General features: G+C 39.3%; 1 protein-coding gene across 1 annotated transcript in view; it reads right to left on the reverse strand.

Annotated features, from left to right (window-relative positions):
• Window positions 1–21,023, reverse strand: part of THSD4 (thrombospondin, type I, domain containing 4) — a 74,831-nt gene that overhangs the window by 25,684 nt on the left and 28,124 nt on the right. Inside the window, exon 5 of the mRNA XM_010144675.1 lies at window positions 3,370–3,545. Coding sequence (XP_010142977.1) covers window positions 3,370–3,545 — 176 coding nt within the window. The remainder of the gene's footprint in view (window positions 1–3,369; window positions 3,546–21,023) is intronic.

The raw sequence follows: 21,023 nt of genomic DNA on the forward strand, positions 1-21,023 counted from the left end.
GGGGTGTGGCGGTGTGTCCCCCCAGCCACGGCCTCACCTCTCGCTAGCATGGGCAGCAGGGACTCACACCATGCCTCAGCAACAGAAGACAGTCTTAAGGTCACCAAAACATTCTCAGACAGATTGACAGATGCCTGAGGAAATATAAGCCAGGAAGAAACAAAGCAGAGAAAACCAAAAGCTACAGACCCCTATCTACAAATCTGACCAACTCATAAGGTTCTTCAGTTGTACTTGAATGGAGCACGTGCAGACAGCACATACGTGTTATTCTGCATGTACCATCTCACAACCCAAACTGTTCCTTTCATCACTGTGCAGCCATCTCTGCACCACTCACCGGAGACTCAAAAATCAACTAGCTAGAATTACTGACATTATGTTTCTCTCACCATAAGCATTACTCAATAAAGATCAAGTGAGAAGATGACAAAGACCCACATATTTGTTACAGCAGCTGAAGAGCACCTGTGCAACCCTCTGGCATCCTTCCACACTACTTTTCAGTTGAATGAAGATGCAGACTCCCACTGCTTTACAGCTAGCCACTACTCTGTCAAAGTGTTCTTCATGAAACATAGGTGAGAATCATAACTTTTCTCTGCTAAATGTAAAAAAGAAGCCCAGTGGTTTCAGAATGCTGCTGCAGAAGCCTATGAGAGCTGACATGAACACACCTCTGAAAGTCACTGTCACGTCTCTGTGTGCTTGTTTAAGCAGCGAGGCATAGTGAGACTTGAGCAAGACAGGACTTTATGAAAGCTTTTTACAGCTGCTAGCAGCACACTCCATAGTCAGCAGGCCTGTATGACGCTGCTGCCGCCGAGAGCCTGGACATGCTCACCCTGGAGATGCAGGGGTGCCAGCAGCTGCTAATTTCACTAGTTTAGCCTGAATTACTTCAGTACTGCTTCTACTGACACTGCTGCTTTAGAAGTCCTGAACTCTTTGTGCTGATTGGTCTGAAAGGAGCCTCGAGATTATACTTTAAGTATCTTTTTAAAAAAAACAAAACAAAAAAGAATGAACACCAGAGCTTGCACTAGCTCTTTGGTTCTGATGAACTATGGGCTGAAAAGAACAAAGTCATACTATGTCAATGGTTTTATGACCCAGCAGAGTACACTTACACTTCAAGGTTTCACTAAATTTACCACAACAACTAACACCAACTAGGGATTCAGACCTTTGTTTTTCCTTGTGTCAAAACCACTTTTTATCGCCAGGTATAATAGCTGTTCCTCTAAACTCTGCCCCTCAGAGATCATTCACTTTTCTGAACCATCTCATAATGCATTGCCTGTAATACTTTTTGTAAGGGCCGGTCCTTTCCACGTCACTTTGTTATCCAAAAATTACACCCTCTTTGAGTGTGGTCCTGCGAGGACTGAGCACTGTGAAGCTGACTTCCGCGGAAGAGTACTCCCCACCTTCCAGAACCAGGCCCCTGCTCTTAAGATGTTTCCAGGAAAAAACATGTTTTTTCCATCACACTTCTCAAGACAGATGACAGGCAGAGGTTATAAAGAGCTTAACTGACAAAGTCCCTATGAATATATCATCACAGCCTTCCTGCAGGAAAATACCTGGAATTATACAATAGTTTTGCTTTGCGTTAGTGGACCTAATTCTTTGTAGTTATGTATACTTCACACCTGGACAAAACTTGCATCTCTTTTTATCTTGCTAATTATACCCTGCTGTAACTTTCCTCTACATTTTTAGAGTGGAAGAAAGACAGCATGATCTCAGGAAAAAGGAAGAGAAAGCCATTTGGAGTTCCCATCTGCAATTCCCTTCATTTTTCTACACAGAGCACAAAGATCATAAGTATGGATGAAAAGAGAATTACATAAATCAGGAACTCCAAGACAGTCTGAAACGAGTCATCTGTATCTGCACGGCTACAAATTTCAAACCCAGAAGAGAGGCTGTGTCTAATGATGATTGATTTTCTTTCATCTAGCACTATCCATTTTTAGCACCCCACACTATATTGAAAAAGACACTAAACTATCTACTTATAATGAATTGTAGTATCCCTCGTATCTACAGGAAACTTCTCAGATAAAAGTCCAGTCAAACCAGATGTGGCAATCCATACTAGCAGCCACACAGCAAAACTCATAAAGCTATGCCCATCGTGCCACCTTTCTTATAGTTGTTGCAAAAGCCAAAAAATAGAAGAGACTAAGCCTCAACTAAAACACTAAAATATGAGAAATTTAGTCTTAAGGGGGTTTTATGGTATTACTTAGGAAATACCTGTTTAATCTATTTCCTGATCCTTTTCTCCCCTGGTCATTATGTAATAGGCATCAATCAGCTCACGATAAAAACTTAAGACCAAACCTCAGCTCAGTGACTACACAATGACATGTTTATCTTGAAAACATGGAGTCTGCATTGCAGAATTTAGGAGCCCAACCGTTTAATCTTCCAGGCTTTTGCCAGTCTTACATTGTAATCAATCAGAAATTACAAAAAAGCCTACTTCATCAACCTCTAACTTTTCCTAGCTGAGTAAGCTGGGTAGTTACTATTCATTTTTCTATGAAACAACCAGCACGCTCACTTTTCCACCCCATATTGCACTCAAGGGCAAAAAAGCTATAGCTGGATGAAACAACCATATTGCCAGTTAATCTAATTTTTCCAATGAATGGATTTTAGCATGTGAAAGTGTATAATCTCAGAACACCCCATTTATCTTTGAGTAAGTTGTAATCAATCCCAGTTACATTTTTTATTTCAATATGATGCAGTAAAAACTTGTCCCTGTTGAAATAAATGGCTTTTTCAATGTGATTCCCCCCTCTTAGCCACAATTTGTCTTCCCTCTTCCTTTCTCTAATGGTTATTTATCTATGATCTCCTAGCACAGCTTTCTATTAAAACTGCCTTGCTTCAAATCCCACATTCTTTATTTTTTTGGACTTAGTTTCTTTTAAAGTAAACTGAGATGGGCATCACTCTGAGAGGCCTTGTCTGATTTAGGCGTTTACTTCAGTTCACTGTAAAATTAAACCACACCAGATTTGCTTGAGTAGGAAAGTATCCAGAGAAAATCCAGTTCACAAAAAAACTCCAGACATTTGTATGCTTTATCTCCATTTTACTGAACAAGTAAAAATGGCTTTACTGGATCAGCAAAGTCTGAGAGAAAAAGGCTTCATTGTTATTTAGACATCCTATGATCTGGAGCAACAGCAAGCAATAGTAAAATATCAAAAATGCTGTTTCAAAATTAAAGGAACAAAACAGTAACAAAGTATTGGGACTAAATGCAATTTTAACGTTGCATGTTAAAAAGGAACTGAACAATTTTTTTTTCCGTCAGGAAGATTAATCCAAATACAAGAAACTTACATAGACATCAAGGACTTCATTTGTTGGACCATCAGCTAAAAACGACTCTCCTGCGGTGCTGGAGATTTCATTTGGGCGTTTATAAGTGAACATCGTCCCACCACCTTCATATCTCCCAGGTCGATCAATTGCCCAGTTTCCATTGATGATGGACCGTCCTGATCGACTCCTCAACGCTGTAAAGGATGGGGGCAGAAACACAAGGACATTGATCAGAGGAGATCACATTCACACACTGGTGCCCAAACCACCCCCCACAGTAATCGCTGTTAGGTGTTCTCTCATGCCAGGGGACAAAGCTGTGTGGCTGTTCAACAGAACAGTTATACTAGTAGTTGGGCAAAAAAAAAGCCACACTTGAAAACTTTGTCCAAACACTTGGTATGCTTATGCTGCAAGAAAAGAAAGAAAAAACAAAGATAACGTGGAAACCTTTTTCAACAGTTTCTCATAGGTTGTCATGTGACTCAGCCAGCCACTGAACACAAACGGATGCCGAGGAAGTTGTTTTCCTCCACTTCCTTCCCACTGAATTGACTATTTTGTGACTTAGAACAAAACAGGGAGGCAGATACAGAAAATTATACGATGCAGAAGCACCAAACTATTTAGAGTTGCCAAATATTCCAGTTATTCTTCATGAAGCCATTTGGCTGCTACCTCCATTTCCTTTTCAGAACATGATTTCTTTCCCCCAGAACATCTGCAGAGCCCTGATCTGCAGCACTGACTTCACAAATCAGATACTAGTCAGGGAAGGATTAAAGACGGATTCAATATCCAGCTGTGTAGCCTTTGTCATCATAGGCAAGTCACTGATTTCTAGGTTCCTTCTTGTTCATACTTCTTTTATCTATGTGATTACCATTTTAAGTCCCTAAGGTCAAAAACTCCTGCTACATACATGTGCATAACTTTATGCAATATTAGAGTTAGATATTTTAAAATATAGTAGTATCTTGAGGCTGAAACCACATCAGACACTGGAACTAAGCCTAAGAGCTGCACACCAGTGTTAGCTGGATGTTGTGCCAACGAGCTCCTTGGGTATGCTGCACTAGTTGAGATTGAGGGCAGTGGCCTCTAGAACCAGATGGCAGAGACGGGGAGCAGTATCAAGGTCCCATAATCCAAGAGGAAACGGTAAGTGAACTGCTGCACAGCTTAGATGGGACCCAATGAGATCCACCCAAGAGTGCTGAGGGAACTGGCAGAAGTGACCGACAAGCCACCTTCCATCACTTACTAACAGTCCTGGCTGACAGGGGAAGTCCCATTCAACTGGAGGTTGGTGAATTTGACGCCGATCTACAAGAAAGGCTGGAAGGAGGACTGAGGGAACTACAGACTGTCAGTCTGTCCTGAGTGTCACCATGCAGCATGCACAGGATAGTCAGGTGATCAGGCCCAGTCAACATGGGTTTATGACAGACAGGTCCTGTTTGGCCAACCTGATCTCCTTCTATGATATGGTGACCCACTTAGTGGATGATGGAAGAGCTGTGGATGTTGTTTACCAGGACTTTAGTAAGGCCTTTGACATCGCTTCTCATGACGTTCTTCTGCAGAAACTGGCTGCCTATGGCCTGGATGGATGGACACTTCACTGGCTCAAAAACTGGCTGGATGGCCGGGCCCAGAGAGTGGTGGTAAATGGAGTTAAATCCAGCTGGTGGCTGGTCACCAGTGGTGTCCCCCAGGGTTCAGTTTTGGGGCCTTCAACACCTTTATCAATGATCTGGATGAGGGGATGGAGTGCACCCTCAGTCAGTTCGCAGAGGACACTAAGCTGGGAGGTAGCGTTGGTCTGCCTGAAGGTTGGAAGGCTTTACAGAGGGATCTGGACAGGCTGGATCGATGGGCTGGGGCCAATAGTATGAAATTTAACATCTGGATGAGGGAATCAAGTGCACCCTCAGTAAGTTTGCAGATGACACCAAGTTGGGTGGGTGTGTCAACCTGCTTGAAGGTCAGGAGGCTCTACAGAGGGATCTGGACAGGCTGCATCCAGGGGCCAAGGCCAGTGGTATGAGGTTCAACAAAGCCAAATGCTGGGTCCTGCACTTGGGTCACAACAACCCCCTGCAGTGTTACAGGCTTGGGGAAGAGTGGCCGGAAAGGTGCAGAGGGTAAAAGGAACTGGGTGTGTTAGTTGACAGCTGACTGAATATGAGCCAAGAGTGTGCTCAGGTGGCCGAATGTCATCTTGGCTTGTATCAGAAGTGGCCAGCAGGAGGAGAGAACTGATTGTCCCCCTGTACTCGGCACTGGTGAGGCCACACCTTGAGTCCTGTGTCCAGTTTTGGCCCCTCACTTCAGGAAAGACATTGAGGTGCTGGAGTGGGTTCAGAGAAGGACAACAAAACCCATGAAGGGTTTAGAGAACTTGTCTTGTGAGGAGCAGCTGCAGGAACTGGAAATGTTTAGTCTGGGGAAGAGGAGGCTGAGGGGAGACCTTATTGCTCTCTACAACCACCTGAAAGGAGGTTGCAGGGAGATGGGGAACGGTCTCTTCTCCCGTGTTATGAATGAAGGACAAGAGAAAATGGCCTTAAGTTGTGTCAGGGCAAATTTAGGTTGGATATCAGTAAAAAATTCTCTACACAGCGGGTCAGGCTGCCCAGGGAGGTGGTGGAGCCCCCATCCCTGGAGGTTTAAAAGCCGTGTGGATTTGGTGCTGAGGGACATGGTTTAGGGACTCCGGCAGTGCAGGGTGAATGGCTGGACTTGATGATCTTAAAGGTCTCTTCCAAGCAGATGACTCTGTGATTCTGTGATTGTTTAAGTACACAGGAGACATGACCCTTTCCCTAAAGGCTCTACTCAAAGATATTCAATATTATTACAAAAGAATTTGCTTTTAAATACAGACTTTAAAACAGACAAAACTGACCAATGTCCTTAGATGTATATTGATTGGCAATTTACTTCTTAATGCAAATTCAAGGTACGAGCTTTGAACTTATAAAAATGTAGGGTCAAGGATCCAGTCATTTCAAAGACTGTTTCTTCTTTGTCCTGCCACAACTGCAACACTCAGTTAAAATGCTCTCAGTGTTATACACAACTATCCATCCTGCTGGGAAAAACTTTAAAAGCCTACATGCATGGCTGTAATGATGGGACATTAAATTTATGCTGTTAATTCCAAAGTAATACACATTAGAGAAGAAACATAATTGTTCTTACATATTCCAGACATCTAAATTAACTGAATTACTCAACAGAAGCAGCCTTTCTGCTTTTGCTGCAGGCCTCTTGAAGAACATCCGTGTCACCGTGTGCTGAGAAATGGTTGCCAGATGTCAATGTAAAGGCACGTTACATTCAGATAAGTAAAAGACAGCAGCAGAGAACCATACTGCAAATATTGTTGTTCTTTTATATAAATTAGTGATTTTAAGTGCAATACTATCGCCGCTTTTCAGGAACCGTGTTGATCACTTCGTTACGCTTCTTTGAGTACCCCCTTGTTGAAACAAAACCCATATTAAGAAAATTCCATAGTTCCGGATAAAGATGCAAACAAATATAACATATGGATTAAAAATCAACTATTCCAATTCAAAACAACAACAACAAAGAATAATAAAAAAAGTCTCATAAATTCAGAACGAATACTTTTCACACAACGTGCCTGTAGGTCTATCAACTTCAACAGGCAGCTGTTGTGGGGAACACATTAATAGGATTCAAGAAGGGATTTGATTGGTAGATTTTTTTTTAATTAACAACAGTAAGTAGCTGCAAAGGAACATTCTGATATTTAAGGTTTGAACTTCATAATACCTTATGCACATTCGGCTAAGACCTATTACTTGAGCAGATTATTTTATATTTGCCAACTGCATATTAGTACAATATGAACCATCCTACTGTTGGTCACCTCAAAATACAGGAGCTGGACAGATCACTGCCTTGATCCACAGAGCAAGTTCAGTAACCCTGCTAGTAGACTGAGCTGATATCCAGGCTTAAAGACAATCCAGCACAGAACTCAGAACAGAACATACTGGGTGAAGAGACAGTGACATTGTCAGTGTCCTTGCTTTGTTAAGTAGCACCTAGAATTTTCAGTTGTTTGTGATTTCAAGTCAGCTTTGCCTTACAATACAAGCAGAAACAGAGGCACGTAATACTAATATATTATCTAGCTACTAATAATAGATCTGAATTGCAGTCGTATAGCCTTTATTGATCATTCCCGCACTAAAACAAAACCTCACAACTCCAGAGAGAATACGGACTCAGCAACCTACTTTTTTAACATGGGGTAACAAACAATACGAAAACAGGCGTGCAATCCGCAAATTTAAAATATATAATAGTTTAGTCTTCATTAGTAGTATCCCAGTCTGTGCAGGAAAAAAATGTTAATAGGCTAAAATCTGGGTTTCATTAGAAGAAAAATGAGGTAGTAATCGAACAGAAAGGGTATAGAAGTAGATAAATTAATTTAAAAGACTTTATATTATTGCACTCCTCTCTTTCTATGCTGTAAAGCATTTTTTTTCCTCATTGTTCTGGACAAAATGTAAGGTGTGGGAAGGTTAAGGATTAAAGCAGTTGGCTACCACCAATTCTTCTATATTGTTGACAGTTCTTACTTTCAAGAAAATACCTAAGACTGCTCCTGGACCACCCTATAAAGAGCCTTGACAGGTGAAGTTTCAGACTTTAACTTCTCCCTATGCAAAATACTCAATGGAGTTTTTGAGGGGCTAGGCAGAGCTGCACCTACATAAACTCGGAAGGTATGAGTGACAGTGGAGAACTTCCCACCTTTTTGGACTTCTGAAGGAAAGCAAAGGTAGTCTGTATCATTCCCAATACAGCACTAAAACAGCTGGCATAATCAAGAACCTGGTACATTTGGCTTGCAACTGAAGTAAAAAAAAAACCCAACCAAAACATTAATGGCTCTGGATCAGACCCACTAAAAAGGTATTCGCACATTTTGAAATCTTATTTTACTTTAAAAAAATTTTTACTTAATTTTACTTAATACCATGTGTTTATTTTCCCAAGAGCTATCATACATCCACTTGCTTTCCAGGTCTCATTCTCTGACACATTAACAAGACAGTCTCCATAACACGAACATGAGTTGAAAAATATTTTATACGTCAGCCATGGAAACGGCATCCTCATTACTCACATAGTGCTGGGAGGAAAAATTACACCTCACGTACTGTTGCACACAGGTTAAATATGAAATCCATTCACAGTACTTACATGCTAATTACCCTTGTAACATTTAAATTCAAACAAGCATGGAGTAAATGCTTCCATAGAATTTAATGGAGATTGGTTTTACATTGTTTTTTAATACGGAACACTTCCTTAGCTTTATGATCTGAGTATTTTTTCTTACATTGCTGCTAAACAAATAAAATAAACGAATTACCAAGTGCTCAGGAAAAAAAGAGAACTTGCTAAGATTTAATTGTTGTTAACAAGGAAGCTGTAGAGAGCTGGCTGGCTGAGACACTGAGAGTCCACTAAACTTTCCTTTCAAATCCATCATGTGACAGGTCTAAAAGAGGCCTCCCCATAAAAAGGGAAAATGTGCCTCTTTTATGTTTTGATCACTGCAGCTACCACCTCAACTCTGCTCCCTGAAGAATTTTTATGGTGCTAATATTTTTAGCCAAAGCATGAAAGTTATGAAAAGCTTTACCGTTAATTCCTCATGAGGAATTCCTCATACAGTCTGTAGCTGATTTCATCTACCTTTCATCCTGGATCAGCTTCTTAACTAAAACCGTGTAGTTTCAAGTGACTTTCAGTAATGTTTTGTACTAGAGATATGGAATATTTGAGGATACAAACTCTGATCAACACTTCTGCTTGGGCTACAATTCTATGGCAAAATCTCCATACATTAAGACTTGTACTTCAAATATCGGAAGAATAGTAACTCATTTTCTACAGTTCAGCTTAAAGCTCCCCTTTTAAAGATGTTTTGCAGCTCCCATCTTCCTGTTTTCCCTCAAATGTGGGGAGAAAAAAATTAGTGAAAGATAATTTAAATCAAAGGTAGTTGAAGCAGTGGTGCAACAGAGTCAAGTTCAGTGATTAGTGAACTCTCATCCACTTTCAAGGTCAGTATTTCCAATTAGAAGTTGATGTTTGATGGTTTATAAGAGAAGCTTTTGTAATCCTAATATAAACTGCATCATTGCAATCAGAAAATTAAAAAATCTATCTCTTCATTACTTTAACGATAATTCCATTACAATAGCTCCCTTTCATCGTGTTTTTTAATCTTGCCAGCTTTCTCGATTCTAGCTCACAGAATGTTCTCACTCCTGAATGTTAGCAACTACTTCATACTTTCGGGTGAATTTAAAAAAAACAACCATCAAAACCTACAAAAACGTCTGTAACACTCAGAGCTAGAAAAATACATGACGATGTGAACTAGTATATGTCAAAGTTAGGCTACAAGTGGAAAGACTCCAGTATTATTATTATTGTGAAACGCATCATCCAACCTGTATCAAAACTTTCTCTAAAACTTCTAAGAATGTAAGAGTAAATTAAAAATCTTACACAGGAAAAAAAGCACTGCTCTCTACCATTTACCAACACAGCTGATGGGGCATAAATCAGTCACTTCTCTTTCTACTTCCTCTTTAGCTATAGCTAATTGAACAGCTAAGGTAAGTTTTGGTGTTCCAGTTTCAAAAAGTTTCACTCAACTTTTTCAATAGGCAATTTCCTTATTAGGACTAGAGCACCTCATCTACAGTGTTACCACCAAAAAAAACCCCAATCCAGCTTTAAAAAAACCCGAATCCAAATTGGATACAATTCAAGTAAAACTGTTTGCTCCTCTGCTCCAAACTCTCCCACCTTAGATAAGTGCCTAGGGTTGTTCAAGCAGATGGAGAGGAACTTGGAAAAAGCTGACACCGTTGCATACCTCCAGGACAGTTTCCAAAAATTTGCCCTCATTCCCATGACAGCAGCTAATATGCATATTATTAAACATTAGGTAACTTCGTGATGGATTTTCTGTTTCTTTGTAGACTGTTTCCAGAATTATTGCCTGACCTTTTAAGTTTACGATCCGCTTGGTTAAAGCTGATCAGAAAGTCTTTCTAGCCGTTTCAACTCTGAAAACAAATTAAATAGCTAGAATTTGGCCCTTTTAAGATGATTCACCTGAAATATAATAAATATTAATCAGAATAATAAAATAACTTTCTGTCATGAACAGTATGTCTGAAAATAACTGCCTGGATGAAAGGAAAATGACATCAGTCAGTCACAGAAGTAACGGTGAGTCAATAAAAGAGTATTACAAGTACAGATCCACTGCAGAGTTTAGAGAAATAACTCTATATGAAAAGTCCTAATAATCTTCCAGCTACCAAGTTATGTTTAAACAAAATTAGTATTCTAGATACTTTTAAGTATCTAAATTACTAACAGGACTCAGTAAATCTACCATGGAACAAGATTTCAAGACTTCCAGAACTTTTCATTTCATAGTGAGTTCACATTATGCAAGAAAAGCCTCTTCTCATAGTGTTTCCCTAAGTCTCAATCCTGGGAAAAGCCCCAAACATTTGCTTGACAAAAATCTGAGTTTGTATAAACTCAATCTGAAGATATATCCAGCTTGAGTTACAGGGCAAAAGTTCATATCACATCTTAATTTATCTCATTATTATTATAAGATAATATAACAAAAAGGACAGAAATAAATGGAGCAATTTCGTAGGAGTAAATGGCAACTGCCGCTATAAGATACGTAATTTACAATGTATTCATGTTAATGGGTCAGGTATCACCAACATTACACGTGTGGAATAGTTACATACCATCAGACAGCACCATTTAAAGATACCCCAAAAATATGAAGAGAAAAACAGTCTCTCTTCTACTCAGCTTACTTAAACACTTCCGAACACTAACAGAAAAAAATTCCGGAAAAAGGTTCAATGACTTTCAGTAACAGTAATAATTAATTCAAAGCGAAATCAATAACAGCATTAAACACTAACATGAACATTTTAGACATGCAAAGAAAGAAACCCTGAATTTCATAAATGATTGTTTAGCATGTAGGAATGGCTTCATCTAATAAGTTTTTTCTGAACATATGGTGAAGGTGCTAAGGCGGTTTTCAAGGGAAACAACTCTGGGCAGCAGTGTTTACAGATAAAACTTATGGTGACATTTAGAACTAATCATTAGTTTGGATTTTAATTTGGTGGATAGGTAAGGAGAGCAAAGTTTTGTAGAACTATGAGAAGGACAGCTGAGCAACTTTTAGAATAATGAGCAACACTGTGCAATTAGAGCAAAATTAAGATTTATTTATTCACATGTTCCTCAAATGTAGGTTTTGATGGGTTATTTATGTAGACATTCAGTTTTTGTCTACATAAAGAAAGTTCCAGTCTGGCACTGCAAATTTATAAAATAATGCTAAAAGCTTTGTATGATCCAGAAAGACTATACATGCACTATTCCCAGCACAAAGTCCCACCCATGCTTCAGAAAACTGGAAACACCCCGATACATATAAGGAGTTTGATATATTTTATAAACTTATTGCTGAATGACTCCTATTTTTCCAATCACTTCATATTTTATGTGTGTGCCTAATATGTCACTGTCCACACTACATTTTCACCCAAAATCACACAGGCACAGTACCAATAAAATGAAACCTCTCAAACCTGGCAACAGCACTCATATTCAGAGTAATACAGTGTATTTATTTCCTGTCCTAAGGCCTTTTTGCCTTGGAGAAGTGTCCTAAGTCCTATTTAATTGCTTTACAAATCTTTACACAGACAGAATCAAAGTTATTTCCCATATATTAAAATTATTAAGTCTCTCATTTGGTCCTGTCCCAAACAGACAGAGGCAGAGAGCAGTTCCTCTCTTCTGAGAAGTGGACTGCGTGATTGCAACTGTGGTGGGAAACAAAGCGGAGGCTTGTGCTGTTGTAGTTAACTGCAAATGTCTTGCTGGTAATTTAATCCAGGGAACCTTGACAAGCTACAAAGGCACTCAAGAGGCAAGTCAAAGATTGATACAACATGGTAAAAAACTTTTCATTAAATTTCCTCAACAGGGGCAGCCAGAAAAGGCAAGTAGGTGAGATGGGTGGATCTCTCAAGCCGCATTTGTTTTGCTGCTGCCAATTAAACCAAAGCATTTTATAGGCAAAGTGTAGCAACTATCTTATTTTTACAGCTCAGCACAATTTTTAATTGACGCATCACATTTGGAGAATATTTTTGGTATTATACTTTACTATACTGCTATACTATACTGCTTTTCTTTTTTTTTTTTTAATTCTGTTTCTGTTTAAGTTGAATTAAAGTGTAAGAACTAGTTTTCTTTAGAAACGCCACCAGCTTCCCAGCATCTTTAAAGAAAGTGCCCAGGAACAGCTGCAGTAAATAATATGTCTACTTCTGAATAAGCTCTACGGAGAAAGAAGTGAAAAAACATACAACTTCCACTATTTACTTTTCGTGTATGAACGTATGTTATATGAAGCTTTCAGAGACAAATCCAAAATATTCACACACTGGATTATAAAATCAGTGCAGAATGGTGCCCCTTCTACCACTAGACCATAAAGATACTCTTTGGTGAAATCCCCCGCGAGATAGGTCAGTCAGTAGGAACCATGCACAACTTGGCAGTGGGGAATGTAACAGTAAGAGAGACTTGGAAGTAGGCCGTTTGTTGGAAAAGTCCAGCAAATGCATCAAGCTGGCCAGTAACTCTGAGCAGTACATGCTTCCAGCCTGCTGACCAGCTGCCATACCACAAGACTAACTCCTCAAATCACTGGCTACTTCGGAATGTGTGTAGATTGTAAAACTCTTTCTTCAAAAGTACATGAAGACAACTTCAGATACTTAAAAAAAAAAAGAGCCAGCCTTGTAGTATGAATACACAAAACATTTTAAGTCAAAAAGAAAGAACAGATTGACCACAATCTAGAAGTATTGTCACAGCTGCTAGGCTAAAGTACCTCTGATGCATAAAGAGAAAAAGTCAAATGCCTAGAGACTCGATAATCTACAGGTTCAAAATAATGACATACGCATTAGTTCAAAAGGATTCTCTGAAATAACTCCTTTCCAAAAGCATAAATATTTGCTGATTATTAGAACACACCTCAGTTACAGAATATTTAGGAGAAATTTGAAACACCTCTTGTGAACTGAATTATGTATTATTATTTGTCTCTGACCTTTTGAATTTGAGGTCATGGCAAAGCTCCCACAAGACTCTGAGCTTAATTCAAGAATTACTAGTAGGGCTAAGAATCTAATAATCAGCAAGAACCGAACAATCTTTAACAGTCTGATCCTACAAACCTCTTATTCTGGAGCAAACTGACGATACTAGGAAATGGTCAGCAGTGCAGGGACTGGGCCCTAAATTAATACCATTGCAAACCAAAATGCTCATTTTCTGCCACAGCAGCAAACAGTCATTTTCCTTCTGGAGTATTGATTAAACTGTGTCTCTCTAATTTCCCCCTGCTGATGCAGCCTCCTCATGACTCAGTTATGCCTGTTCCTTCTTTTGCTTCTGATGCCAAAAGGCTTGTTGATGCATCAGCACAAGGAAAACGCTGAGCCAGCAAAGCAGAACAATTAACTACTGTTGCAATAATAATATGGGCTTTGAGAAATAAAACTGATTTATCATATAGCCCAGACACTACAGCAGGTTCAAGGTCTCCACAGCTTTGGTGAAATCTCCAAAGAAACTTCAGATTTAATCTGCACATTACAAAAGGGCATACCATATGTCTTCAGAGGATGCAGCATTTGCTCACATTTTAAAATACAGTCTTCTCTGACAGGTATTAATATTAGCCCACTGAATCAAAATCACATTATCTAGTCTACCCTTCCTCTTCTGTTATGAGTTTCTGATTGGATGAAACAAATACACTTTCTGACTACGGTATTCTCACACTTCAACTTCTGATACTCCAGCACATCCAAGTTACTACAGAATACGCATATAGTGATATATGACAGGATATTTGCACCACATCATTATACGGCATTTATTATGCTTCAGTGTCACTTACTCTCCCACACATCATACTCAGTCCCACTGGGGAACAGCATGTGACATGAACAGCATGAATATCTAACCAGGGACTTTCTGAAAACAGATATAAATAGTAGTGCAAATCAACCAGAGGATTTGTGTCAACGTGTATGGATTGCAATAAGTAAACAAATCTTATAAGAAATGACATCACTGCTAAAGACAGTCATTGTATTTTGAGTAGTATATTACAGTCCTCTATACTAGACAGGAGGTAACAGACAAGTTATCAAAAGGCCAGCACAGTATTTGCCGAAGGTAAGAATCATTCCAACAACTGAAGATGAGCAGGTTCCCTACCATTCTGTAAATGCACTAAACTAAAAGGACTTACATAATTAATCTACACAATGATAGTATATGATAAAGAATGGTGAGTTTTCCAGTTATTTTCACCATTAGCCATTCTCTATAATTATATACCTCAAATACATTTTATTAAGTACCATTAAAATAATATATTAAAAGCTCATTCTCTTAACTCTCACAGAAGCCTCCCTTGAGTGGAAAGGGTAGGAGAATTCTCAATTCCACCAACATCAGTGTAAATATTCTGCTGTTTTCAGTGACATATAATTTTACCATTGTTCAGATGTGCCCTGAAAATACTGAACAGGAAGGACAGAAGGGCTGGCACAAAAGCAGACTGAGTGAAATGGGGAGGAGATAAAGTACAGAGGAATGGAGCAAGAATCCTGCATGTCTTGTATCTGCAGAGAAACTTTGTTAAATGCATACGCAGTTGCCTATCTACTATTCTGTTTTAAGAAACGCAGCATCTCAAGGGAACTCTTGTGGTTCAGGAGGACGCAGGAACTGATCAGAGTAGCACACATGTAACTCATAATTCTGGGGTTTTCTTCTATAGAGAACTTCAAAAAGTCTTTTCACATTCTTACTTACACATCCCTAATTTATTTCTCTAAATAAGGCAGAGCACATCTAAGGTTAAAGTTTCTAAGTGGTGGTCTCAGAACTTTAGCTCTTATAAGGCTGATCAAGAATTTCAGTCTTATCTCAATGAAAATCATGGCTTGAATTTTTAGCAACATTTTTCCTACCACACCTTAGTAACACTGGGAAATACTCTTCACTGGCAATAGCTGTAAAAGAGGTATTTAGAAATAACAAACAACATTCAGGACTAGGAGTCTCCAGGAGGGATATATTTCCCAAGCAGCATGTGATATTTTAGCTAGGCAACACCCACTGAACCTGCAGATTACAGTATTTGCTTTAGTTACATAATGTCAGTTAAAATCTGGTTCTGATATTTCAGGAGTTGATCAGACTGGCTGCTAATGGCTCTGAACGTGATAGCTGAGCCTCCTGGAACAGCTCAGCTGCACATTATTTAGCCCCGCACAGAAACTGAGCGTACATTTGGCCTAAGTCCTATGGGTGGATAATTGCAATTGAATTATCTTCTAATCTAGACGCTACTTCAGTCAGAAGGGCCACATTAGTGAAATGCACATGCGCAAATACCCCACTCTTTTCTCCAGCTGGCATAACAAAAAATGTTTTGTACCTCCTTGCACTCCTGACAACTGCCAAGAACTGCAATAGTTCTAAGACAGCTAAATTAAACCAGCAGACTGTGATACCTCTGCAGAAAAACAGTGCTGTGTCTCATGAGAACCAAAAGCTGAAGTAGAAAGAATTACAACCGCTTCTTTTGTTCGCTAAATAGCTTTAATTCCTTACAGTGAAAAACTGGAGCTAATGAATATTCCTGAGTGGTTTCAAATTTCAGGTGGAATTTCTCAAGAATTTTGGATGCTCTGTGCAGTGAAGTTGAATACTGTAACTCAAAACACACAGCTGTGTGAACTGCAAAGCACTGCTGGGTCCCCCCAGCTTAGACACGAATTCCTCTGGCTCCATGTTTGCAATTCCCACTCTCTGGAGGGCTTTCAAACCTAGTGTCTGAATTCCGTCAATTCTGAGAAAGGTGCTGAAGTATCAAATACAGTAATGCTTGGACAAATGCTGACAACAAGACAGAGCAGGGATCTAAAATAATTCTCCCCTACTGAAAAGCTGGTTACAGCATGAGTCCACAGCGATCTGTGACGCTGGGCCAGCCAGCTGGCCCAGAAGCACGTGCAGAGCTTAGAACCGGGGCCAGCACACAAGGCAGATCAGGAGAGGGCAGTTGCACAGAATGAAGTTACTAGACCAAAGAGAGATCAGAAGATATCATGGGTAGGAGAAGATTTGCTTTGATTAATTTAGTGGCCATTATGGTAAGGAGTCAAGAGCTTTGATTAATTCAGTGGCTGTTACATTAAGGATACAGGCCACAGACTAAACTAGACAAACTTGGTTCCACTGTCCATGTCCATCCCTGAAAAAAAATGTTCAATTCTTCACTTAGTCTCTCTTTCAATAGAAGCTGACAACAGCATAATAAACCTTGGTCTTCAGCTTAAAACATAAATTCATTACAGATTCTACCGAGTATTTGGCTCTTAGCAAAGGAAAATAATACATATACTAGTGAGAGGCTGTCTCCACTTACCTGAGAACACTTTGCCAGAAGATGAATTCGTGGCACTATAAGGTGGGTGGTCAGGAAAGCTGGAAATACAGCAAGTCAATTCAGCACTGGTAACCACTTTCTCGTACTTTATTTTCTGGCTATAAGGGCTCTGGGCAGTCTTTCACATAGTACTGTTTAGATTAGTCTGCACATTTAAACATTAAAAAGATGCTCTGCGACTGAAGTGATTTGATATTTATTTGACAAAGCTATCAAACCATGTGAAACACACAACTGGTATCTGGAGGTAAGCCCAGAATCCTGTAGTCATGACAAAAAATGAAAATAATCTCATTTTATTGATTTTTATGAGTCCAAGAACAACAAAGAATATGACTGGATTATTTCATGAAAAGAAGCATGGAGCTTATCCCAAATACAAATAATTTCAGTGTATCACTCTTCATTCTAACATTGTTCTTCATTCTCAAGCTAATGAAACAAAAATTTTCTCTGATCAAACTTTTTCACGGAAACATGGAAAAAAATTATGGATTTGCAAGTTGTGAGTCTATCCTCAGATCATGAAAAAGGTCTGGCTCATTAACGGCAGTATTTTGTCTGCAGCACAGATAAAATGGTGGAGTCTAGACTCTGAATAGGAACAGAAGCAAATGAGTTAAGTATCACTAGTACAAACTATGTAATTATTTTGCCGTCAAGAACTAAACTGACGTTTTTCCAAGCATATGTGGGAAAGAATACATAAATAACAAGAAAGATTTTTTCCCTCATTTTACCATGAATTTACTTTATCCCATCTACACTGTGCAAGTAGATCTCTTGCAAACTGCTCTGCGAACAGTTGCTGTATTTCTCAAGTCTGATCTTCTAGACCTTCTGCTTCCAGTCCCACAGGTCTCATCAATACACTGAGCAGAGACTGTTACACACAAAGACTAAGATTTTCCAGAAGAGCTAGGGGAATCTCAGGAGCAACAACAGGCCAAGTTTATGCTCCTAACCCATGAAATATGACCACAATTAATTTTTCATGCTGAACATTAAATATTCAACAGTTCAGAAGGAAATTTCTTATTTCTTCTTAACAATTCCACCTTAGAAAAGAAAAATCCTTTTCTTTATGTCTGGTTAATTCATATTAAAGTTTAATAAGCTCCATCTTCTCCCTTTAATGGAATTTCTCCAGCATGATTTTTTCAAACTATAAAAAGTGATCAGCTATAGCCTTAATTTTAATCAGACAGTATTTTTCACAGTGTTTAGATTAACAGGGAATTTCATTTTTTATAAAAGTACATCTAGTACACCAAGTTTCATACTCAGCTGGGGACATTTTTTCCTATTTGAGATAAGTAAGTGTGTCCTTTTATGAATGCTGTGAGTAAAGAGCTTGTTACATACCTACCCTCCCAAAAGTAATGTAAACTGGCTTTCTGTTAGAAACACAAACTAAATAATTACTGCAACAGCAACAGGTTAAACAGGTCTAGAAAACCCCTTCATGCTACTGAATGATAGCATAGATTCTCACCAGATTACACCGTCTTTAACTTTATATGACATATTTCAATCTGATTCAAGTAAAAAAATGGGAGTTTTATCAGGGAGAGGGTAAATATAGAGAAATTAGTCTTCTTAATCCAGTTCTTTGTGGCCTAGACCATAATGACTGCCGTAATTTGAAGTGGTTACACTCACAGGCCAGTGCCAAGTCATAAATCAAAGCACTGATGTTTCTATGCACCTCATATTCCCCTGCACGAGTACCTTAGAGATCCCCTCCCATACTCTAATACATTAACAGAGCAAGCTACCACGTCTTTGGTGGGTAAGCTGCTTATCTGCAGATACCATGAACCGTAAATGCCTTGTAGTGTCAATTCTGCAAGCACATTTAACTTCCAGTGGCACTCTTAGCACACTGGCTCAGAGTCTAGAATCCTGCTGGGAAGAAAACGAGATCAAAGTGGCTGGAACTGTCTTGGAGGACGTTCTTGCTGTATCAGGGGGCCACTGCCAGTGCAAAGCCTGACTCCAGTCTCGTCTGCAATGTAGCACAAGGGTGAAGGTATGCTGGTTGTTTGCTTTGAAGTGGAAAGGGACATGGCTTGGGAGAAACTCTGCTGTACTGCCCTGTAATTTCTGCCAAAAAAAAATCCCCCTTCCTCTTCCCTCCTCCAGTATAACATATAGCCCAAGTGACCCAGAATCAAGGATCCAAGGTCTCCTTCTGCTCAGTCACCTTCTTCATTCAGGCTGATCTCTGCCTACACAGCGCTGAAAATCAAGCTTGTCAGGTGACATCCTTGTAGCATGGAGGTCACTGGCAAAGCACGCCCCATCTTCAGGCAGAAAAAGACTTCACCCAAAATATCCATTCCACCTGCAGCCTTTTAATGCTCCACAGCATTGATTCTGCTAGTTAACCATGTAAGCTCTAGTTCAATAGCTACCCTGTTATTATACTACCAATAATTAAGGACAAAAAACCACAGAAAAGTTGTTGACAACCAGGAATTAAAAGCTCAAGTAAACGACACCAACCTTTTAAAAATTGTACTTTTCTTTATGACTTTTACTTCACCAACCAGGCTCTTTGTGTGGCCTCTGTTTAATTTCAGCTGTTAAAATTGAAAGCATATAATGCATTCTTCAATTTAGCTCATATTCCTGACTGATGGAATGGTCTAACTACTGACCAAAATACTAAGAACATGTTTTTTTGCAGAGAAGAAAGCCAAAGAGGGTCAACTATATAAACTTAGGAGAAGCTTTAGGATCCTTTAGAGGTTAGGCACGTGGTATGCAACTGCTTTATGTACCACACAGCAGGACTGGTGGTAACTGCCAAAGTTTGCAGAGCTTCTATAGTTATGTAACATAAAGCAACTGAATTTGAGAAACAGTAATTCAATAAAGCTGTTGAGTCACTTATATTTAAAAAAAAATGCATAAGTTTAAACAAATTAACCAAGCCAAATGAGTTCTTTCAGAGATTATTATTACCAATCCAAGTAAACAGCAATCCACAAATACTTGTCTGGTGACTTTTGATGGATATATAAAACCAGGTTAAAATTCTCCCTAGCATTTTAAAGAACACACTGGTAGAGCGAGTTTTTGTATGAATGGGTCACGGTATTTCCCATTATACTGCCTTTCAATTTGCATCTTCCTTTACTTTCTCCACTCCTTTTATCTCTTTTCTATTTACTCATTTTTTGTTTCTACACTAGCTGCCAAAAAAACCCCAAATCCTAAACTAAAACACAAACTCTGCCCGTGTCATCCAAAGAAACCATAACCAGCTGATCCAATGTCATCCCTTCCACTCAAACCAATAAAATCATTACATACATTTGTCAGCCTTCTCTGCTCCAAAAAAACCCAACCAACCAAACAAAAAAACCAACCCAAAACCCAAACTACTGAAAACCAACCAAACAAAAATCAACCAAACAAACAAAACCAACAAAAAAAGCCAAGGTAAAAAAGACATGAAAAAATACTGCAAACGGCTGCAATATAAATGAGGTACTGGCTGAGCAACACCCAGAAAAGCTTTCACTGGCACAGCACATAAAGCCAAAATACTGCAGCAGCAAACAGTGTTCTCTGAACAGTGGAATTCTCTGCAGCTCACCTTCGCTGCCCCACTGACCAGCTAATGGAATTTTCTTTCTCGTCAAAGGAGTTGTTCAACACTTTTCTCAAAGACATGATGCAAACGCACTGTTTCTTCCCACTTTTAAATGCATCGTGAAGACTGTAAGGCTTTCTAACACTTTTTTGTAGTCCATAAGAGAGTCTGGTGCAATAAACACCTGATGAAAAGCACAAAGATCAGTGTCTAGAGAGCCATTGTGCTGTCTACTCTTCTATATGGGTCTGAACCATGGGTCATCTACCGCCACCACCTGCGACTCCTCGAACGTTCCATCAGCGCTGCCTCCGTACAATCCTAAACATCCACTGGACTGACTACGTGACTAATGTCGCTGTCCTTGAGCAGGCAGAGGTCACCAGCATTGAG

This window comes from Buceros rhinoceros, unplaced genomic scaffold (genome assembly GCF_000710305.1).
Source record: "Buceros rhinoceros silvestris isolate BGI_N320 unplaced genomic scaffold, ASM71030v1 scaffold23191, whole genome shotgun sequence".
Lineage (NCBI taxonomy): Eukaryota > Metazoa > Chordata > Aves > Bucerotiformes > Bucerotidae > Buceros > Buceros rhinoceros.